Genomic DNA, 23361 nt, shown 5'->3' on the forward strand with positions numbered 1-23361 from the left:
TACCACTTTCCATCATTGCACTGTCTATAAACACGAGTAAAACGAACACAATTAATATTGAGAGATTAATGACAAAAAAGTAAGACAATAAGGAAAATGCAGTATTGTTTTTTTTTTTTTATTATACACAAAGTCCAAAATTAGCTTTAAATTCATGTCATAATGTTTTTGGGGGAGCTCATAAAGTTCTGCACAGCATGTCAAATGTTACCCACAGTTTGATAAACACATATTTCTCATTAAATAACATTCTTACTTGTGATCCTAAAATATAATAACATCAGAATGTCATTAGAAGATTTGAATCAACATTCATAACAGCCAGAGGCAAAAAGGAGAAATGCAGTTGCAAATGTGACACAATGAGGTGTCCAATAGGAATGTACAGTGGAAGAAGCAGGCACCGGCAAGCATGCGAGACTCAAATCATTACAACTGCAGCAGCTTAAAGACAATAAACATGAGGCAACAACTTAAAGTGAACATTCGGATATGAAACTCATTTTAAAGGCATTTGAATGAGGATGTGCACATGAATCTAGCTCAACTTATACTGATATAAAACAAACAAACATGAGAAATATGGTGGGTAAAGCAAAAACATAACTGTTAGAGGGGCGAGTTTTCTCTGTGAGGATACATAATGCTACTGCGCGCATATTTGATTGTCGTCAGTAATAGATTTCTAATACAGTGTAAAAATACAGGCTCAGTTTCAGTGGCCCAAAACTGTCACATTCAAAAGGTAAAAAAAAAAACATGACTTCACTCAACACAAAGATTCATTTGGAGGTACTAACAACACTGACAGATAGAACTTATCATGCATAAGCCAATACACAATATGCAAGTCTTTTTTTGGTTAAGAGGTGAAATCTGCTGAACGAGCTGAACATGAGCCATGCCACAGTCATACGATGCCACAGCAGTAAGTGTTCCTTAAAAATAAAGCCAAAAAGCAAAGTTCATTTTTAAAAACATGATGCAGGTTGAAGCACAGTGTCACCTGGTAGTGGCTGTAATTCATATTTTCCAACATAAGAAAAAAATCCAATGAAAGATCACAGATGACAGAGGTGAAGGAATCTTAATCACAGTAAAAGGTTAAAAAGAGCAACCCGTCTCAGACTGAAAACAACAACAAACAAAAAGGTTGGAGGATACAGAAACTCAAGTCTTCACCTACAAAGCTTTGCTGCCCGAAGTACTTTATTCTAGAAAAAAAAAAAGATCCTCTTCTAAGAGTTGGCAGTCTGTGGTTGACTGTCATTCAGCTTGGAGGTGATGCTGCCATCATAGAAACCATCCTCTTCCTCAGAGCTTAGAGCAGAGGAGCCCAAAGCAAGGCGATGCGTCTGCTGTGACTTCCGCCTGAGATGATGCAAACACCAGAAAACTCCATTAACACTCATGTACTTCTTTCAGATTTTCATACGCTGCAGCTCACTGTGTCTGGCTTGTTACTACAGAGTGCCACCTAGTGTAAAGAGGACACACTTCTCAATTATCTTGCACTAACATCTAAAGTCAATCACAGTGCTCGGACAGTAACCGAAGCCTTACTTTAGTTCATTCTCCAGCGCTGTGACTTTGGCCCGCAGTGCCTCCTGGAGTTCTTGCTGTTCCTCCAAGTCCCTGAGGACCTTACGGCGGACTCCCTCCAAGCGCTCCACCTCCCCCTCGCTTTCGTCCACCTGCCGTTTCAGGGCCTTAACACGCAGGGACAGCTGGGGAGGGAGAGGAAGAGGAAGGGGGTTAGAGGGGAACAGAGGTCACAGGTGAGGACGATGGGTGCTGGGGAGCACAAGGGCAGAAGGCAGACAGGCTGGGGTTCGAAAGGAAGTGGCTAAGGCCGTAAATGCTGCTGCAGCAGAAAGATGATAGGAGATGGGAGGTCAGAGAGCCTTCTGCTGACCGAGTGAGGTTGGGTTTTGGTCAGGAGGAGAGTAGATGAGATTAGTCTTATGTAAAGAAGCAACTAACTAGAGTTTAAACTATGTTAATGATTAAACAGCAGGTGTAGGTGAAACCTTATGTGCAGATAATTCTTACTCAGTTAAAATTTACATCAATTTGGTGTCAAATCAGCGCAAAAAAAAAACCTTACATCACAGAACTATATTAGACTTTAGACAAGCACAGTTATTGTGCTCCATCTTCATATTTACTGTAAACACATCAGAATTGGTCGTCATCATCTCATGTAACAGTTAGTTTAACTATTCCTTTAAAGGGTAACATTAAATTTGAGTGTCAGCATTTAGTATTGAACAAGCAAGCACCAAGGCTGATGTGCATATGATATTTACCTGATCCCTCAGCTCCACATGCTGGCTTCTCTCCTGGTCCAATGTGGCGTTTAACTCCTTCAGCTTTCTCTCCATTCGTCTCTGAGATGCCTGAATACTGGCCTTTTCTCTGTGTAGAGGTGATGTAGAAACATTAAGGTACTTCGGGGCCATTATCACTACATTTTTAATGGGAATGGCTCCTAAAATGTGGCTCCCTACATGGGTTGGTGTTGTTTTTAGGGAATATGCATACAGTAGATGCAGGTTTGTTGTCATGTGTCAGCTAGTGTTTGGGAGTAATTAGTTACAGTTCGTACACAGTTCCACACATTTTGATTTGAAATTGGATTTGAACATACATGTAACAGCTTAATATAATTGTATTCTATTTTAGGGCTTTTCATAATCCAAAACAGGAAGTTGAAGAGATAATTATCAACCAATCATGACTATGGGATTTCATCACTGGGATATCTCTTTGATTAAGTAGATTTCTTATTTCACAGTCACTGAAAATGAGGATCTTGCCTTTATGATGCCTTGAGTAGAAATAATTGTTGGAAAAAGTTCAAGCAAATACAGAGCTGTTCTCATGGGTGAAGAGGCTCTGCTCGTTTGGCAACAAGAGCTGAAATTTGTGTTTAGTTTTTTCATTCTCTCATTTAAATTTTGCACTAGTATTATCAATCAGTGTAAGGCTTGTTTATCTCCAATGAAAATGTTTCTGCATCTAAATTTATAAGGTGAAACCTGAGGAAACATCTTCAGGTATGTGTGCTGACTTTAGCTCAATGTTGTGCTCAACGCCTGTCTGGAAGGCCACATCTCAAGTGGCCTTCCACTTTGAATAACTTTGAAGTTATTTAAACTCATTAAAATAGTCCCCAAAGAGTATGATTACATATCAAAATTGAGGAAATAGTTTTTCCCTGTCACATTTAGTTTAGTTTAATCACACCTTTCTTCACTGCGTAGTCTCTCTTCCAACTCCTGAATCTTGTTTTCCAGCAGGGTGACTCCAGCTGAGGGTCGACTTTGCCCCTCCATGTCTGCCATGCGAGACTTCCACTCTTTGAGCTGTGAGGGGAGCGACAGTGTGACGTTGGCAATCTGCAGCTTTCACAAAAAGCTGTCTTAAATATCCCGTCAGGATAGTGTAGAGTACCTGTCGCTCAAGTGCACTCTTGTCCATTTCCAGGTCATGTCTCGCCGATCGCTCCTGCATAAGCTCTGAACGAAGCTGGTCCACCTGTGAGACAAAAGAAGAAAAGAACCAGCAGGCAGAGTCAGTACACTGTTCAGACCTTCATGCCTCCTGCTTATTTGCATGTGTATTCAAATATTGTGTTGCACCTGGTCTCTGCTTCGGTTTATGCGATCATTCAGAAGCTCTGCACTACTCCTTTCCTCGTCCAGCTCGATCTCCAGTGTTTTCATTTTATCCTGTCGACACACACAGACTTAGAAATACAGAGCGGAACATGTTTCCATTTAGGGGCTTATCTCATCAAATTGCCTCATCTCAGCCTCACACACATGGCTCTCAAACCATTTCTTTTTTAGCCGTGAACTCTATTTAAACTGACCCAACAATGCATCCTTGATTTACACCCACTTATCTTTAGCCATGAACTTTGACCGGAGAAACCTCACCTCCAGACCTCTGATCTCTCGGGTGCGATCGGTGTGTGTGCTCCTTTCTGATTCTAGTTCGCTCTCCAAGTGCTTGAGGCGGTTGTTGAGAAGGTCTCTCTCAAGCTGAGCGCTGTCTCTCTCCTCGCTGCACGAGAGCAGCTCCTTCTTCAGACGCGAAACCTGGAAAACGGATGTAAGGTGGTGCTATTTATGGCCTTTTTAATGGATGAATGAAATAAATCTATTCTCACAGCTTTTCTGCCTTAATATTTTTATAATTATTAATATCATATCATTGTTTCCTCACGGTTAAATTGTTATTGTTGTTTAAGTACTTTACAAAACATTTTATTGACAGATCTTGGTTTTATTCCCCACATGTCGCTTCCAGTCCTTTACTTTTCATGGGGCCGTGCTTTTCCTCACCTCCTCCTGCTGGGTCTTCAGGTTGCTCTGAGCCCTCTGCAGCTCAGCCAGCCTGTCCTTGCTGTTACGCTGCGCCTCCAGCAGGTCCTTCCTCGAGCGCTCCCTGAAGTCGTCAAGCTGCGTCTGTAGCGCGGCCACAGACTGACGAGAATCTCCCATCAACACCTCCATCTGAGAGCAGAACAGGCAGAAAGAGAGGAGTAAAAGTGATGACAGCGTCTTCATGTAAAAACAAACCGAGACCTTCATATAACCCTAACACTCTCACACCTCCTTGTTAATCTTCTCGAGGGCTCTGTCCAGCAGCCTCTTCTGCTCCTCCAGGTCACTTCTGCTCCTTTTCAACACGTCCCTCTCCAGGTCTCTCTCCTCCAGCCGTCGGGTCAGCTCATCCCTCTCTTTACTCAGACGGGTCGCTCCTCTCTTGGTCTCCTCAAGCTGAGACTTCAGGGAGCGGTTTTCATCCTCCAGGGCTTCCAGCGCCTCCTCATCCTCTGAGTTCCGTGGCATGTTGGACTGAAGTCGTGTCTAAAGAATGAGATATTCCAATCAGTAACCCGATCTTATAGCACGAGGACCGACTTCTATTTAATAAGTTCAGACAGTGTTTATACTAGTCTTGAAACATATTAGGCCAGAACAAAAGATATTCAAAGAAAAGCAAATCCATAATGTATGTGCCCATGTGTGCTTTTACTGTTTGTTCTGTTATCTCTGCTTGGCATGGAAATTTAGAGGAATGGCAGATAATACAGGGCCCTAAAGTCCAGTTTTAAAAGAAGGATTGTACCTCAGACTTCTCTGTCATTGACTACTCCAAACTAAGTCTATTCCATTTGAGTCCTAACTGATCTGCAGTTCTCTCATGATTCATTCTCTTGAAAAATAACAAGATCATATCACTTTAAATATCTGTAATACATTGCTGTTCCAGGAAAAAATTAAAAACGATATCTTAAGGATTATTTTCTGAGCTTACCCCAACGCGATTCACTTTACTTTTTACTTGGTTGAAAATAAAATGTGTGTGGGAGGACATTTGTTTCGTTTTTGCACTGTATATGTGTTTACATGATTTTGCATGCATGTGTACTGTATACTTTTATACTGTTTGCTTTTTGGTGCAGTACCATGCGGGCTAGCCTCTCTCTGAGGCGGGTGTTTGCTTCCTGCAGCTCCAGGTTGGTGCTGTTATCCACCACTGTCTTTCCTGCAGACCCAGCTGATGACTGCAGAAAAGAGTGGATTAAAATTAGAAAATGATACAGCTCATTTTCCTCATACCTGCAGATTTTTTGAAATTGTTGGCATACAGACGCTTTAATCTTATTTGTTTTCTACATTATACGATGGAAGAGGCATTCCTTTTATCTTCAAAATTGCTATTATCATCAAAGTTGTTTCTTTTCTACTGAACTCAGATAATACCTCACCTCCTTTGCCCTCTCTAGTGCCTTTTCCAGCTCGGCCTTATCTTTCTGCAATCGCTCCTTCTCAGACTGAAGCTCGGCCTCTTTCTTTCCACTCGCTTTCTTCAGAGCTTCGAGTGCCTTGTTTTTCTCATCAAGCGCACCCTTTTGTTTGTCCAGATCGGCACGAGTTCGCTGCAGATCGTCATGGCAACGCTGAAGCTCCTTAGGATAAGTAAGAGTTGTATAATGTGAATGAGAGGAATGTGCCCGGGTGCATGACAATGTGTTAATATGAGAGTTATTTTCTGGAGGACAGCTGAGTGAAAGGGAAAGAAAAATTTAAGAAGGAAAACCTATAATCAGAGTACTGCTGTGAAGGATTATAGATGTATTTTAAAAAGCAAAACCACACTACACTGTAACACAAAGGAGATCAGCCCCTGTGTTTCACCCACACAGTGAGAATAATTGCACTGCTTTATGGCTGATGTGTGAATTACCTCCTTTAAAGAACGGGGATCGTCATACACAGGCGTTTCTTTCTTCGTGGAAAGCAGCGAATCCTGAAGATCCTTCAGGGTACCCTCAACTTTTCCTTTTTCCAAATGAGACTTTTTTAGCCTATGCAAAGAAATCAGATCTTAAGCAAGACTTGGAGGTGGTAGCCCTGTAAGGCTAGAAGAAATACACAAATACAAGGATACAGAATGTATAGCACCGTTCAGCCACAACATCAAAACCACAGACACATGAGGCACATATCATAGATTGTCATGTTAAAACAGCACAAGTCAAGGGATGGAATATATTTAGCATCGAAGCTTCTTTGACAGGGACTGCATTGTCAGGGGCAAAAGACTGAGTCAAAGTGGCTCCAAACGGAGGTCTTGTGGTTTGTTCTCACTATGAAGTTGTTAAGGTCTGACCATTGGATGTCAAGACTCATTAATGCACATGAGGAACGATGGCTGTCCCACGTGGTCTGATTCCTCTTACAGTTCAAGTAGATGTGTATGAGGATGAGCTACTGCAGACAAGTCAATGGCCATACTAACACCGTTATAGAATTGAAAGCACCTGCAGAAAAGACAACATGCATGTCTTTGTTAGATTAACCGACTACATGTCACGATGTCATCTGAGACAGGCTGACCTCTGTGACCCTCTGCAGGTGTGAAAAAAAGGAATGGTTTTAATATTGTGGCTGCTTGGTATAAGTTCAGTAAATGCTGCACCAAACATAACGACAAACAAAGCACAAGGAAGTAAAACTAAAGCTCCAACTCATGTCATTAGCTGCACAGCCACAGCTAGTCTTTGTTCTAGCACAACAATTCTAACCGTAGGACTGCATCTTAAGGTGAGTTGGTTCATTTGTTCATTTATTTAAAGGAAAGACAAATTTCATTTTGAAAGATGGAGGTTTAGATCAACAGCATAATAATTGGTCATGAGGGGGAAAAAGAGAATCAATCAAGAAAGCCTCATTCGAATTTAGACTTTTTTTCTACAACGCTCACAAAAATTGGGTTTTATCATCACCAGATTATTATTAGTTAGGGTTCACCGATCTAATGATCGAAACAGATACCATCAGATACGAAATCCACTCTGACAGGAGACCCTCAGGTGAATTTCAGGCTCTGATCAAAACCAGGCTAAATCTACTCAAACCAAACAGTGTGAGACTAATTTTCTCTCTCACGCTCTGCTGCCGGAGTGCTTCCCATTCCTGCCAAAGGAGAGTCAAGCGAGAAAGTGCAGGCATTAAAAATAACTCACAAAAAATATAACAAACATACTTGAGCCAACCAAAGTTTTTACAGTATCCTTCCAAAGTGCATTCTAATATTTCCAGAGGGCAGCTAGAATACTTTGACAGAATTTCCCTTCACAGTTTTGTCTCTGATTAGAACTGAAACAGGTCAAAAGTAATGAGGAGCAGCTGTGAGCTAAAGCTGCTGATTTTTACATGATACAAGCTTGGAGCTGATGTTTGATATCCGTCTTTGGAATAACTAATTGATACGTCTCGTCTTTGCACTCTTTGAGGATATTGTACAGTATTCCAACCTAGTGTTGATTAATTCAACCTGGTTTCTATCATATAGATAAAGAGTGGTAGCCATTTTCTTATTCGAATGAAGGCAAAATATATTATACTTGTGTTTTCTGGTGAACGGTTACAGAGGTGTAACAGCTTCACTGTTACAATATTTTTCAAGACAATCGGTCATGAATAATAATGACTACATAGGATTTATAGATACTGACTCCTCTCTGGTGTCGTGCAGCTCCTGTGCGGTGGCCTCCAGCTCCGTCCTCCACTGCTCTCCTTGGTCTCTGTAGCTCTCCAGCTCCTCCTCCAGCGTCAACACTGAGGCATTCACTTTCTCCCGCTCCTCCTCTATCTGCTCCTGGGACTAATCACATACAAACACACACACAAATTTAATTTCTAACTTAAGTGAGGCAATGTTCAAAATTTCTTTACTCATCTTTTCAAACAGTCTCCCCCATATTTTTACGATATGTAAAGGCATGGTTCCCACTCTAAAGCCAATCACGTTTCCTTTAAGTTGTTTTTCTTCCTAGATAGTTCAGCTTAAACTGTAATCATCTAAAAACATATCTCTACATGAAACACAACATCATAAAATATCAAATGTACAAGATTAACCCCCAACAGCAATCCAGCTACTGTAAACTTGGTGGATTAAAATAAATCCCCTCCATGAAAAGCTGTAAGTCGGTTTGCTTACTTCCTCCTCTCAGGCTGCAAGCTGCTTTTTTCAGACACAGCCATTACCTTTTCTACATTCTGTATAATGATCTATTCCTGTATGATCCCTTCAAGTTTCCTCAACACCATATCCCACGGTACTCCAAAAATATCTCACTGGTAGAAACTGAAACTTTACAACAAAAATTCAAATGGGAGAGTTTTCCACCGCCATCAGAGGAAGCAAGATTTTATTCTCCAACTCTGCAAACTGGGCTCAGTCTGACCTTGTTATTTTGCACAACTTTTAGTCTAAATGCTGACTGCACACAGACACCAAAAACAGTATGAAAAAGACAAATCATGGATGTATACTTGGGTGATCCAACATCAAAGCCAGAGTCAATATACCCCTGAAAAGGTCATACGAACTCCAACTGCTTGACAGATATAACCTGATTGTTCTCAGAAGAGATGATCTTTAACTGTTTCGATATGACGAGTGCATTAACAAACTGTGACATAACGTTCAGAAGTCATAATCTGAGAAATATTCATTTGGATTGCTGCAATTCAGCTTTTTGAGAAAAAAAAAACCAAATTCTTAACACAACGAAGACACAAATTTAGGCCACTTGCACTATTTGTCCATAAATTAATTGAATACAAGAGGTAGATGATGTCTTTTGTTGCTTTCATGGTCAAAGTTTATGGTCTGAAACTGGTCAGAAATTTGCCGTAAAGCAAAGAAATGCTGGAAGAAAATATACAAAATCAGATTAACTTAAACTGTAGTTATTACATTCTTCTGACAGGTTTGCTCTCCATTTGGGGACTGACTTATTTTGGTTGAGTGACATAAGAGTTGCTATGCCAACATCTTTAGTTTTACTGAGCCAAACATAACCCCTTTTTGGTCCAGAAACACATTGAAAAGCACTCATCCGGTTTCAGTTAAGTTGGGCAAAAAATGCAGCAGAAACCATGTAGATTATGATTTAAGATTTTAAAGTGAGAATTATTCATCACCACGCTGATAATTATCCAAAGATCACAGAACTCACATCAAACAACAAAAAAATCTCTATATTTTACTCATCAGTAGTCTCGTTGTGCACCACTTGTCTCATATTAAAATTAGATAGTTAAAAATAATCCCTTATGATTTGTCTCAGTTGCACGGTCATTAAATGTTGGTGCTGATCTGGAGCACTTTCTTTAATGTTGCAAAACAGTTCACTGGCGTTCGGGGAGGATGAGCAAGTGCTGCTCTAGTTTGTGTTAAATGCTTTACTAGAGAATCACTGCTGCTCTGCACCTCAGAATATTTGTTAGGAAAAACTGGGCCCCGACTTACAGGCTTCAACAAAGTTAACTCTGACGGACTCTTAGAAAGTTGTAAGACATCCACCTGTGTGACCTGCTCCATGGTTTTTCTCAGGTTCTCCATGTCCTGGCTGTACTGCTCCCTAAGAGCCTCCATCTCTCTGTCGTGACACTCCACCTCCTCCTTCAGAGCCCCCTTCAGGGCCGTCAGCTCCCGCTCTCGCTGGTGTAGCGTCTCCTCTTGCCGGTGGCGTAACAGGGTGGCCTCAGCCAGCTGGGCCTGTAGGGTTATTACATCCTGCAAAGAAAAAGGCCGCAGATAGAAACATGGCTGCACAGAAGTGCAGTGGTGTGTGTTTTTGTGCAGTGTGCATACCGTCTGCAGGGAGTCTGCTTGGGGGGAGTTTTCTGAAACCCTCCTCAGCTCTTCCTGAAGTTGGGCCAACTGATCTTCCTGAAGGTGCAGACGGGACTCAGACAATTCTCTAGACATACACTCCGCAGCCAGTCTGCACACACACACTTGTCATCAATATTGCAACATCCCTCTCAGAATAACAAGCCATCAATCAGTCATTAGTGAAATTATCCCAAAAAAAGTAACAAGTAAAAAGATTTGAGGCTTTTTGTGGACTCTGAAGTGCGCACACTGTACATTGAGGACAACGTTTACATCCTCATGATAGACATCGATTTGTTTTTATCTTGGGCAGATGAGCTGCAGAAGAAACATCTTCAAAAGAAGAAAAATAATGGCACTCTTCTGTTTTCTTAAGTAAACAAATTACAAATACAGATTCATAAAAGCAGCAAGCAGCACACCGATTATATGGTTGAATGTTGCACCTCGCTAAGATGACCACTCTTCAGTTCCATTAAATCTTTTTCCGTTTCCTTGCATGAACTCCACTGCGACACACCCTCCATACAGTTTCAATAGCACCAAGGTCAGGTTCCTTAAGCATAATGTTAACCTGCTTTGTCCATTCAACAACCAGTTTAGTTTTGGTTCCTTATTATTCTAATACTCAGGGCCGCTGACAGGTTTGGCTGGGCCCAGGACAAAATTCTCTGAATGGGCCCCCCCCCCCCCCCCCCCCCCCCGAACATTCTTTCTGAGAATGTTTGGGGAACAAGGCGGAGCCCATTCATCTGGCGAGTGTCAAGTTAAATCAGTCTAAACGAAAGTTACAGGCTACCCCAAAACGTCACGTTTATAACCCATTCATTACATTCAACTCTATCTAAATGGCAACTTCACACATTGCTATGTCTATACTGGCTTATTTTAAACAAAATAAGGTTAAACCAGAGCCGCGTTACACTGGCTGTCATTCAGCTGACCGGGGATGATTCTCAAATCAATTCAGCCTGATTGGCATGCGTGCCTGAAACATTTGGACATATTTGCGGACTAATGCGCATATTCCTTTTATTTTTTTTTAAAATGTTTTTTAAAAAAAAATTAAAAAAAATAAAAAAAATTTTTTTGGGCCCCCCCCCATTCCTGGGCCTGGGACAAAATACCCGTTTGTCCCCCCCTATCGGCGGCCCTGCTTATACTTGTACAGAACTGTCAAAATGATAGTATCTTTGACACTAAATCTTTCCACAAGAAGACTTTTCCCTTTGTCCATGTGTTCTGCTCAAAACTCAGTCAAGCCTGAATATGTCTTCCTTACTGGATGACAGCCTTTCAGTCCATGCAGAAACAACGTGATACTGGCGTTCCAGCAGCTTCCTGTTCTGAGATGTTGTGGCTTCTGCTTTGTTACTTGCGCTTACAATATCTTGTACTCATGCACAACTGAACTGTCAAAAGTTGTAAAATCATTCTGCCCACGTCCATAATAGTGCACGTGCACGTAATCAAAATGGAACTGTAGATTAAAAAAACCAACACAAATATCCTTACTCATCCTGTGCCTCCTGCAGTGCTCTCTTGCAGCGTTTGAGTTGCTCTTGAAGTTCCTCAAGATTTCCTTTTTTGATGCCTCCATCAGATCCTCCTTTCTGTATGAAATACACACACAGCAAGTGTGGAGGAGGTTGAGAATGAGACGCAATGAAAAAGAAGTACTGGAAATAGTGCAACTGATTTCCACTGTTGACCTTGCAAATGTATTATGCACCCTGTGTTATTTCAAACTTTTTGAAAAAAAAAACAAAAAAAAAAAACCCTGGCATGGATTCTTCGACCTAGTTTCTGTCTGTCAAACAATCTTTGGTAGAACAAGCCTTGCCAGTGTGCTTAGATATCCTTGAAAAAAAATGCGATCTCCCCACCAGTACAACTCTTCTGACAGGCTGCAGGGGAACAGAGTCGGAGAAGCAGCTCGTTTGTCGCCCACAACACTCCGCTGTTTGGAAAAGGCTCCCTCTTAGTGAAAAGGAAGCATTAGCACAGCCACCCCGTGAAACATCTCTTATCCTCCTACACGTTCATTGCAAGAATGCGCACACTCATACAGAAAAGGGAGACAAAGCAAAGCTCACGGATGTTTTGGTGCCTCAGAGGACCTTATATTTCTCTTACACATCAGTGATGGATCACAAAGATAAATTTTGTACGGAGGGATTTCACTTTCTTCTAGTCCGCCCTGAAGGACAGTTTGCAGATAATCCCAATCGGTTTCTCTCTAGAGAGAGATAATTAACAGAAGATAAGATACATAGGAATAATTATAAGCTCTTTTGAGGACTTAAGAGTATGAATTGTATCAGCTTTATCAGTATGTGTATCAACAATAATGCTAAAGAGAATCTCTTATAATGCTTTAACACCAGTAATCAAAGCTGAATAAGAATTACAAGTCAGGACTTGTCTTTTGTTTTTGATAAGTATTAGTCCAAGGGTAGCTACTGATAAAAGCAGAAAACAGAACTCTTGACCCTTAAAGTGAGAAGATCTGGGGGATGTGTTATGCTGTGAGGGGCATATTGTAGGGATGGTAAAACCTGCTGCAAATCAGTCCAAAGATATTTTGAGCGATCATTTCTCCAGTGATGCAATGTTTCTCTACTGATAAAAGTCAGTCATCTCTCAGGATGACAACAGCCCTGATCTTTAGTCACAAGCGTGCGCTTAAGGGTTTGATGAGTATGAAAATGATGTGTTTTTAGAGCTGGGAAAGTGAACCAAAAAAATAAATCTCTGATATTCTCTCTACGAAATTCAATTTTTGTTTTTATATATATTTTTTGTGTTTATTTCCTTCACACAATATCATTGGTAAAGTTTTTTTTTTTTAAAGTTTGGATTTTATTTTAACAATAAAATTAATAAAATAATTTCCCTTTGGATTTACAGTGCAACCAAACACAGCCTAGAAATCATGCTTTCTTTGGCCTTTATGTCCCACTTTCCTGGGACATAATCTTTCCTTATTTTGAAACTATACCTAAATATATATAATATACAGATCTACGACAGTAAGAGAGGACACCATCAAGCTCACTTCAAAACAGAAATAAAAGGGCTTTCTCTTGGACAAAAAAAAAAAAAAAAAAAGGAAAAAAAAAAAAAAAAAATCAGCATTTCTGTTAGATTATTGAATTAATTAGTTCCAAAGTGCATTCAAACAACACCTTACTAAAGTCCCTTTATGTTGTTCCTTTCATTCATTTTTCACCGATACTCCAGATATATAAATTTATTGAACCAATTTTGCTTTGTTTCTCAGAAAATATAACTGGTCAGTGGCATGTTGATGGTGATTAGTTATTTTGGCATTCTCTATGAGCTCTATGATTTGAGGTTTTTTGGCAAAATGTGCCTTGGACATCTTGGTTAACTTGGTGATAAAGCAAAAAACCCTGCGTTACAACTTTTTGTAAAAAAGACATTTTCTAAAACAGTTTTTTAACTTTTGTATTGAAACTTCGACCAGAAGAGTTTACAATGATCCACTTAGCTGAACGTTTGCTTCCAGACCCATGAGATGGCCCAAATAAACTCTCTTTCTTTGCAACTTTAATTCTAACAAAATTATTAGTCTTGGTTGAACGGGTTGTTCCTTCGTTCAGTCTGTGTACAAACAAGCATTGATCAGCTGTCTTAGACTCGGATTACCCAACACACCAGAATCTTATTTTCAGAGACGCTGGGGTAGAAACATGCAGGCAATGCATTAACTCTCCCTTTGACATGAATTAGCTTGCAACTCTTAAGTGAATCAGTCACGTCACCACGAGCACTCAAGGGGGAGTCACAGACATTAGTGAAGGTGAGGGAACGTGCAGCCTTCTTCACAATCCACTTGTGAGTACAACACAAAGGGAGGCACTTGTCAGTATATTGATCTGGATAGTGGCAACACAAAAACTCTATTCTTCAACTCCATCTGGCCCTGCTCTGTTGTGTATTTCCATTTTATATAGACAAATGCAGAATTTGACATGAAGGCAGAGCTGGAGAAGACATCATCCTTTGATTTTTCTTTATTGTATTGCTGCTCAAAAAGCCTGAGATGACTGCCACTGAATCCATTAAAGTGGACACTGTTGATCATGTCATGACAAACAAGGAGGTTTTGTACAACACGACCCTCAGAGAAGGATCTATCCCATCTTGCAAGCCAACCTCCAGCTGGTGCACGGTTCCACTCCAACTCAATTATTGATGGCTCTCAATGACTGAGTCCTCATCACACTGAGCTTTCCTCTGCAGGTGCATCGTTGCCAAGAGACAAGACGGGCAGATAATTCACAGGCAGCCCATGGTCACAAAAACACAGCAACAACTGCATAACAAGGGATCATACATAATCAACAGCATGTGTTATGAGGGAGTAAAGACACAAAGGAATAACTTTTATATGCAGATTTATGCAAAAGGATGCAAATTTAAAGGAAGAAGTGCAAGCGAGTTATAATAAATGTGGCCCAATCTTTTTCAATGAGGCGTCACATGACCACATTTCATGGCACAAAAACTGAGAGTAGTCAGCATGTGCCTTAATTTTCACATTTTCTGGCTTGCCAAAAGAGGATCCTTGGAGACAAAGTGAATGAAACAGAAACTTCATATGCTCAGAAAAGAAGGCTGGCCGCCAACCATCTGTTAGCTTCACTGCAAGATCTGCTGTAATGAGAAAACAACGCCCATCCAAGAACTACTTTCCAACACTGACCGACATGCTGACCCCACATACAGAAGTAGCTGATGGGATTATGTGCCATTCTAAATATGCCAACATTTTAGGAAACATGCTTATTTAATTTCCTGCAGAGTTAAATAAGTAGTATTGACACTGCTCTCAGATCCGTATGATAGAAATAGCTACAGCTAGCAGCTAGTTAGCTCACCTTGTCATAAAGACTGAAAACGGGGAGAAACGGCTAGCCGAGCTCAGCTAATCGCTAACAAGCCGACTGTGACTAAGCACAGCCAAGTTAGAACATGGGGTAAAATGTATCGTGAGATACCGGTAGATACTGAGAGATTTGACTATCTCTGGGCAGAGGCTGGCAATCTGTTTGAGTCTGTTACCAAGTCAGAAGGTGCCTCTGACGTCATTGACTAAATTCAAACTACCTGATCAATGAGTTTATAAACCTACTGAAAACAACAAATGATGATTAATTATTGATTAACAATAATTCGTGACATTTTTTACGGTGTGACGAGGTCGACTGACATGCCAGGGGGACTATGAGAATGAACTTGAACCAACCCTAACCCTTGGCCTTTGTTCTCCAAACACACACAACATTTTTTATCTTCATCACAGATAACAACATTAGATTTTGTTCAAGGACACTTGAACAAGTGGCGTGGCTAATCGGTCACAGAGCTGTGAGTTATCTGAATTCCTATGAACTAAAAACTTGGTTTGCTAACCAAGCTATCTATTTAACAGAAAATTATAGCTATCCTGAATGTTTACTTGTAAAAAAACACCACTCCCCTCTGGTCAAACATGATGCGGTTTCAAAAAAACTATCATGGAAATGGCCAAATGCCAAACATGAAGCCTCAACACTGTCATCAACAAAAACAACCAGTGGCATCAGAATGACATCATCCACTGCTTTTGTATGAAATCTGTGTTGTGGTATAAGTTATCCAACTTTGCCGTGACAGCTTACACAATACACACACGATGTTACACAATTATCCCAAGTTTCTGATCTTTCAATCACATTAGTGATGGATATTTCTACTGATATCCCATGTGATTCACAAAGTCCCAAATAGTTTTATTTTCCATTCCAGTCAATACCAGTTCCGCCCGGATGTGAAAGAGAAGAACATTGCACTAGTACAAAATACTATAAAGCTTCGCACATCCAATGAAAAAGGGATACATCAAAGGACTGATGTGGATTTACTGAATCGGCATAAACTACCCGTTTATCTGCCAGATCTGTTTGACTCAAAACAGCAAGTTTTCTGACTCAGCCATACAACATGTCATACCTTCTTCACTGTGAGACAATGGCATATTTGTAGGTTATATAAAAAATGGTTCAAGAGAGTGTGATGAACATTTGTGTTCATATTACTGATTTCAGGGACAAACAAATAACATGTTTTGAGAAATTACATTTTTCTAATCAATAAGAAGAACTCAGTAATCATATAGTCATGTTAACTTATTGGATGTTTATAGGTGGTGTTAAGAAAACATGGGCTTGATCGTACCTTTAATATGTCGGTTGTCTCGTGGACAGCGTTGACTTTTCGTCTAAGGGATTCTTCACTTTCACCGTTGCTGATGAGGAGACATTGGAAAGTGGGATTCCAGATATCTGTCAACTATTTTACACATTGTCCTTAGAATTTCACCAACCTGTCTTTGAGTTTGTTGTGAAAAGCCTTCTTGATTTGAACCTCATCCCCATTGATGACCTCTGTGTTCTGACTCTGACTCCTTGGAAGAATTCCCTTTAAATGGAGAATAAGCAAAGTATAAAACAGACCCAAAACAATCCAATATCCACAACATGCTCATGAGTTTCCCATTCCTGGTACTTACAGGCTTTTTTGCAACAGCTGGAGGAGCATCCTTGGCAACAAACTTCTCTGGTGACTTGAAGCTTGCCTTAGGGGCCTGAGGTGCCGTCACCTTGGCAAAAGATGCAGGGCTCCTTCCGAGGCTGCTACTTGCTGAAGCAGAAGACATCAATAAACTGGAGGAGGTGGACAGGGGAGCAGTGGAGTTATTCAGAGTGGGAGATGTAGGAGAAGGAAGGGAAACTTCTGGCTGTACGTCTTTTCTAGCATCAAGACTTCTGGACCTGGTGCGCTCATCGAAGCGGAGCCGCTGCCTCGCTCCAGAGCGCCCTCTGCTCTGTGGGGCGCTCCCTGGTGCTCCACTGTTGAACTTATTGATGAGCTTGTTGATGGGAGCCAGGGAGTTGGTGTCGATTGCTGGGGCAGGCTCGTCATTAATTGAGGCTAGAGGTTCTGGGAAGGACTGTGGAGTGGACTTTGGGTTTTGTCTCCTCCCACTGTATCTCCCCAAAGAGCCAGTGAGGCCAGAGCCAGTTTGATGAGCCACTCCGTTTCTCACAGTGTTAGATTTGACAGGTTTCAGTCCTGCTTCATTATACTCTTCATTACCAGTCTGATCTCTTTTTTGCTCTGTTTCACCAAATGTTGCTTTGAGTTGGGGTTCAGGTTTTGGTCTCTCCACCTCCCTTTCCTTCCCAGCTCTACCTTCCTCCTCTCCTTGAGTTCCTGCTTGACCATCCCCTGGAGGCCTTCGAAGAGGGCTCCCAAAAATTTCTCCATCCTCATCCTCTGTTGGAGAAACAGGGGACTGTGGTGGATTTACAACAGGCCTGTAGGGGCAAGTGAATTCTGATGGTTCTTTATTAGGTCTGGGGACACTATTGTATGGTGAAGGGGGCCCCGAGGTGGGGGTGGGAGTTTTTAGCTGAACTCCATATGAGTCACCTTTCTCTCCATCTTTCAGGACCACATAAGGCTGCCCAGAGATTCCCTGAACCCGCACAGCCACACCATATTTGTTGGAGGGAGGAGTTGCAGTAATGTTTCCTCTGGATTTATCGGGGTAACCTCCACCTGTGTCGTCGAGGTCTTTGATGAAGCGGATCTGAACGCCATAGTCCACATGTGGCTTCCTGTCAGTGGAGAGAGTGCTCATGTTCACTTCCTGTTTCTGTGCAAGACGAGGAAAACAGCAGAAATGCAAATCAGGTGATGCAGTGAAAAAAAAAAGCAGGCAGTACTCGCACATTCGTCTCTAGCCACTAAACAACAATGTCTTTAATCTGCTTCATAAGCTCGCTCATAAGACTGAACCCTTGCTGCTTTATTTCCTTGTTTTCTGTGTAAACTGCCTTCTCCTTCCCAGTTGGAGTCACTCTAACCTGGCTCGAATATCAGATTTCTGATACTGTATCTCATGATAAAGCTGTCATCTTCCCTTGCTGCTCTACAGGTTAAATTCCTTCTCTGACAGAATGTTTTGTATTCATATCGTGCCAAATATGCTACTGGAACACTGAGGATCTCTTTGTACAGGTTGAAGCCTACTTTTTCCAAAGGGTGTGGACAGACAGAAGGAAAAACACAGCCGGACAGGTTGCGTGTGAGACGATTCACACCAAACAGACCGATACGTTGTTGTTCTTTTTATTTCCATCATTTCAATCAAGCTTTGGTAAGAAACATAAATTTGACTTTATATTTCTATGCATTCAAAAGCTGTTTAGAAGTTAAAGTAGCATTTAAATGTCTTTGTTGCTTTAAAATTGGATAACACACCTTGTACTTGGCGGTTGTGTAAAAGTTGGATATGTTCGCACAATAGGTGGCTGCGGTAGCAAATGAACCCTTCCTACTCAAAGTTAATGTGGTAATTTACTGACAAAAGGACACATATTTCAACATAGAGGAGTAGGGGTATTCATCCAGCTTTAAATAAAAGGTCACAAGGAGTACTTCTCATCCTGTGATGAGACATGTGTGATGTCTCTTGAGAGGTTTTCTAAAATCTGAGAAATAGTCACCAGCATTACCTCATCTTAGGCCCCAAGATTAAAAATTGATAAGAACAATCTGCTTTACAAAATGGGGCCATGTAGTGTAAAACCAGCCAAGGAAGAATCAACACAACCAAGCAATTTGATACATTGTAGGTTATGAAGGATGAAGCATTTTATTTAAACATCAGAACATAAGGGGATTAAAAGTTGAGGTATGGCCTTCTGTTGTGTCCTTGCTTTTTAAAGAAAAGACTCAAAAGACAAACATTTGTATTTTTTTTTTTTTAATTTCTGAGAGTTTGGGCTTTCAATAAAAAAATAAATATATTCACATCTTTGAAGGCTGTTTTGTGAGCTCCAAATCTTCTCTTTAGTAACATTTATTACATGCACATACCTTTCTGTTTTACTCGTACTAATAGTTTAAAGTTTTTTTTCAAAGGGTCTTGTTTGTGTCCATTTCTAAAAAATTGGTATTAATCTATTCTTTTTTCTGGCCATCTGCAGTTTTTTTTTTGTTTTTTTACGAGTGAAAGAGAGAAATATTTTTAATAAGAGACATTAAAAAAAACACCATTAAAAACCCGGAAAATTAAACGTGGGAAATCTGTGCAAATTAGTCATTCTTTTCGGACATCATGGATCATCACTCATTTCAATATTTGAAAATAGAATATCAGAAAACATGCAATAAAAATAGTCTTAATCAGCAATCAACTAAGGAAGTATCATTGTGGTATCTACAAGCTAAATTCATCAGTATCTCCTTTCTTTTAGAGGTATTCCAGGTTTGTCATAAATACTATATTGCTGACATTGTTTTGTTGTCACTTAATTTGCCTGTAATTTTAACTTCCTGGTTAGTCATTTAGTTAAAAATTTAGAAAGTGTAAAATGGGCCGACAAATAGTTCCTGCTGTAGATTTAAGTATGACTCAAAATCACTCAAAGCCCAAAAGACAGTCTGAATATCTTAAATAACGAAAAATTAGGGCAGCACAATTTTTGATGACATCTGAAATGCCCATATATTCCAAGTCATTTCAGCGAATCGCTGATGCCGATGTCAATATGTACCCATTTCCCAACCCAACTGAGAAAACATCAAGTTTATCTTGTTGCTGAATTAACACATTAATGTATATTGTTGCTGTGAGGGCTCACAGGCAGATGCAGATATAATATGAAGTAAATTCCCAATGCACACATCCTCTTGACAAAATAAGACAACTACTTTATTTTAAACGTAAAACATGCCATCAAACTAAGAAGGACACAAGAGATCCGCAATATTAGATTTTTTGCAGATAACTGATGGCTGTGGCTCCCTGGAGAAAACCAACAGGGCCTCACATCTGAGAGACTGGAACCAGTGTGTTTGGAAATGTTTTAGCTTGACTAAAAAAAAAATTATGGATTATCCAGCAGTTTCATTTCTGGTTTACAGAGGAAATCCAACCATCTCTCTCATTGTTATGTTTGTAGTATAACTTCAGCAAGTTCACCTTTTCTGCTCCGAGATGAAAATGAGAGGGTGAATGCTCCTCGCATTGTGCAGGCTCTGTGGAGCATTAAACACTAACGGCTATGTCAGGAATGCCCCCCCCCCCCCCTCTTTCTCTCTGCTACTGCCAGTCTTCCCAGCCACCAAACTTCAGAGGAGAGTCACTCAGGCATAGACTGTTTACTTTGAGTTAGACAGACACACACACCAACTCAAGCATGTGCACATATTCAAGGTGGGTTCGCACACACCTGCACCTGCATTCCTTATCTTGTTGCAGTGGATCTTGTAAGCATCTCTCCTTTTAGTATCTAAGTGAGTGGAAAGTACTATGAAATGTGGAGTCACTCCTCTGTTACTGCAGTCACATTATCATTTAAAAGGAAGAGTTTCTCCTGCATACATTGACATTGGTCTTCAAGCTGTGCTAATGTTGATTTTTGCTTCCCGGAGCGCACCATCGTCCTTCAAAGTGCCTTTCATTTGTCCGTGCCTACAGCACTCACAGATGTGACTCTCACCAGGAATTAAAATGTAACCGGCACTAAATAACTACTGGTTATAATGTAATGCGCAAAACCTCAACCACCAATGAGATTAGATTAGTGGATCAAAGTCAGACTTTGTCTTTTCAAAAAACATTCTTAGGATTCCAGACGTTCCCCTTCAGCATTGCGCGTGGTTTGCATTTGTATAATAAGGACAGATTAGGAGGAAACCGAGAACTGGGACAGCACCAACTGTAAAGCCTATACATGGGGAAAAGTCTCCATATAGGCAGTAAATAGAAGTGAGGAGGATAATCAAAAGAGAAGAAACTAGAGACAAAAAAAAATTCTACACAAAATAAATTGATCCCACTGTGCGAACATGCAAGCAGGTTTGGAGACAGTGTTGCATATCAAAACAATGGTGTGAAGGTTAAAAATGACCCATCACTGTGCTGGTTTAAAAAAGGAAAATAGATGAAATGGTCGTCTTTCTCACTGTTGTCAAGGGGATCGGTGCTCAGCTGCTGATCCCACCGAAGGCTCCGAGATGTAAATATGTTCCTTGGGTAAATAAAGATTTCAACAAAGGCTCAGTTGTTGTTCAGCGACCAGTAGCTGTGCACTGTTTGGTGACAACTGGTTCACCTTTCATGCTCGTTCTCTCACTTGTCACAAGGAAAGGCTGTGTCAACAGAGACAGGAATGCCACCAAACTGGCCAATCAGCCGTCGCTTGTTCCGTTCTCCTAACCCAAAAGACTCTACTCATTTTCATCTGGATCCTTTCCTGCCTCTCCCCTCTACTGCTACGCCCCAGCTGAACTGATCTCAAACTTTCTTTTAAGTTTCTCATGCCTCAGGTATCAGAACAGAAAGGTGAGTTATTGTCAAAGCTAGGCTTGGTGACGAGGTGTTATGTGACACATAATGAGGACAACATAATCCTTTAAACAATAAGAAAAGGAAGAAATGTAAGCAATTTCAAGAGTTTATGTAACTGTTTAGCAAAAACTAACTTTCACAGGGTCAAGCTTCTCTGAGGAAAAAATTTGCATTTTCCACTATATTCTGACATTTTATTTGATAAAAAAAAAGTAATTAACACAATTTTGAATAGTGGAAACAATTACTGGTTACAGCCCTGAAGAATGCATGAGATTCAATGTAATGAGCTGTATTCTCCACATGTAGAACAGTCTTTCATTATCTTCTTAAATTAGATTTAAACAAGTAATTTATCAAGTATTTGAGTAAAAATGACCACGAACAGGCCACATGTGACCGTGCAACTAAGCTAAAGGAAAGTAGAAGAAATGATGACTGCATTACCACACATGATCAAAATGTTGTGGGCTGTGAGAGTGAAGCAGAGGATGGTCCTCCTGCCTAAAATAGCAACATGATAATATAGTCTCTCATTAAAGGTGCATGTTTATCCGAAAACCTCAAAGTGAGCTTGAAGTGTGGCCCCGAGCAGAAATTGTAGGTCAGAACTGTTTATGGAGCCTTGCAATGTTTACAAGGAATATAATGTTCATCATCCTTCTCTGCCATGTAAATGTAACCAAACACAAAACTCTAGCATATACTTAACTACTTGGCAGACCTGGCATTATACACAACTTGACACGTAAAATAAACAACTTCAAACTGGATACGTAAACAAAGATGCTTTAGATTGTTTGGTCCATTGGAGCACCTTTTGGTTTCTGCATCTGTTGCGTCACACCCACCTCTCCGGTCAGTCAGTATCGGTGAGCGTCGAAACCACCGGTTTGTTTACCCCAGACACGAGCAGAGCAGCAAGATAATCAACCGACGCACCTGCCTCCCAACGAGACGCCATCGCATCCTATTAGAAGCCGCTGTAACAGTCCCTTATATCCTCTTTGCGCAGCGCAGACAGATCCGATTATACCCAGCGGAGTACGCGCGCACACACACAGACACAGAGAGCTGCATCCAGACCTCTGAAAACACGCGTGTAATCGTACAACATATGCTTCTGTTCGTAAAGGTGAGCACAAGAAGTCTGCTGCCGAATCCAGCCCCAAAGCCACAGGTGTTCCTCTCTTGCTTATCCGAAACGTGCCCGCTCAGTTTAACGAGGTACATTGTGGGCTGTTTCTCCTACTTTCCCCCCACTTCTTCCCCGCCAAAGTAAACACGCAGTAATTAGGGAGCAGATGGTTAAGTAACCTCATTATAGTAAACGTTTTACTGTACCTGCAAAGATGATCCGAATTCAGAGGCGTTCTCCTTAATCGGGTGTCCGACAAGTGTCAATGCGAGGACCGCAGCTCCTACGAGATGGGACGCTGTTACTCAAGGAGCTGAGGACATCGGGAAAATTACCACCGCTACCAGTGGAACCTGTTGCCAGCACAGAGGACAAGCCGTCGTCCCAGCTCAGCAACAAACTCATTGGTGAGCGGCTCCCCTGGGGGCGGGGCCTGCTGCAGGCTCACTTTCATCTATGGGCTCCAAACACTGAACACAGCGGCCGCAATGACCCACTTCAGCTGTGCACCGGGAAATATTTTGCATGGCGATATTGTCTATAACAATTAGATAGTATCTCATTCCAGTGCAAGTGA

The 23361-nt window shown here is 41.0% G+C and overlaps 1 protein-coding gene across 3 annotated transcripts; it reads right to left on the reverse strand.

Annotated features, from left to right (window-relative positions):
• On the reverse strand, nucleotides 1-23164 carry cgnb (cingulin b). 3 transcript variants are annotated; one of them, XM_075449059.1, is made up of 21 exons: nucleotides 21262-21388; nucleotides 16793-17941; nucleotides 16607-16701; nucleotides 16459-16528; nucleotides 11728-11825; nucleotides 10189-10321; nucleotides 9898-10110; nucleotides 8039-8187; nucleotides 7470-7496; nucleotides 6265-6385; nucleotides 5786-5986; nucleotides 5483-5581; nucleotides 4623-4880; nucleotides 4353-4523; nucleotides 3945-4106; nucleotides 3645-3734; nucleotides 3457-3540; nucleotides 3250-3368; nucleotides 2310-2418; nucleotides 1564-1727; nucleotides 1-1371 (listed from the first exon to the last, which is right to left on the reverse strand). In XM_075449059.1, exons 2-21 carry the CDS (start codon nucleotides 17924-17926, stop codon nucleotides 1239-1241), a joined length of 3630 nt encoding a protein of 1209 aa, XP_075305174.1. In that variant the 5' UTR covers nucleotides 17927-17941; nucleotides 21262-21388; the 3' UTR covers nucleotides 1-1238. The 3 variants fall into 3 exon arrangements, with proteins under 3 accessions (XP_075305174.1, XP_075305173.1, XP_075305175.1); XM_075449058.1 differs by lacking the exon at nucleotides 21262-21388 and adding an exon at nucleotides 22991-23164 and having other exon boundaries at nucleotides 2-1371; XM_075449060.1 differs by lacking the exons at nucleotides 7470-7496; nucleotides 21262-21388 and adding an exon at nucleotides 22991-23164 and having other exon boundaries at nucleotides 2-1371.
• Between the last annotated feature and the right edge of the window lie 197 nt (nucleotides 23165-23361).

Source organism: Odontesthes bonariensis, chromosome 18 (genome assembly GCF_027942865.1).
Source record: "Odontesthes bonariensis isolate fOdoBon6 chromosome 18, fOdoBon6.hap1, whole genome shotgun sequence".
NCBI classification, from domain to species: Eukaryota; Metazoa; Chordata; class Actinopteri; order Atheriniformes; family Atherinopsidae; genus Odontesthes; species Odontesthes bonariensis.

What these genes read in the sequence shown, in the direction of transcription:
- cgnb (XM_075449059.1), bottom strand. Translation starts at nt 17,926, where the DNA reads ATGAGCACTCTCTCCACTGACAGGAAGCCACATGTGGACTATGGCGTT. An exon ending in CTGCACGACACCAGAGAGGA is followed by an intron (nt 7,497 to 8,038) that starts GTCAGTATCTAT and finishes CTCCTTTGGCAG; the next exon opens with GAATGGGAAGCACTCCGGCA. An exon ending in CACTAGAGAGGGCAAAGGAG is followed by an intron (nt 5,582 to 5,785) that starts GTGAGGTATTAT and finishes TCTTTTCTGCAG; the next exon opens with TCATCAGCTGGGTCTGCAGG.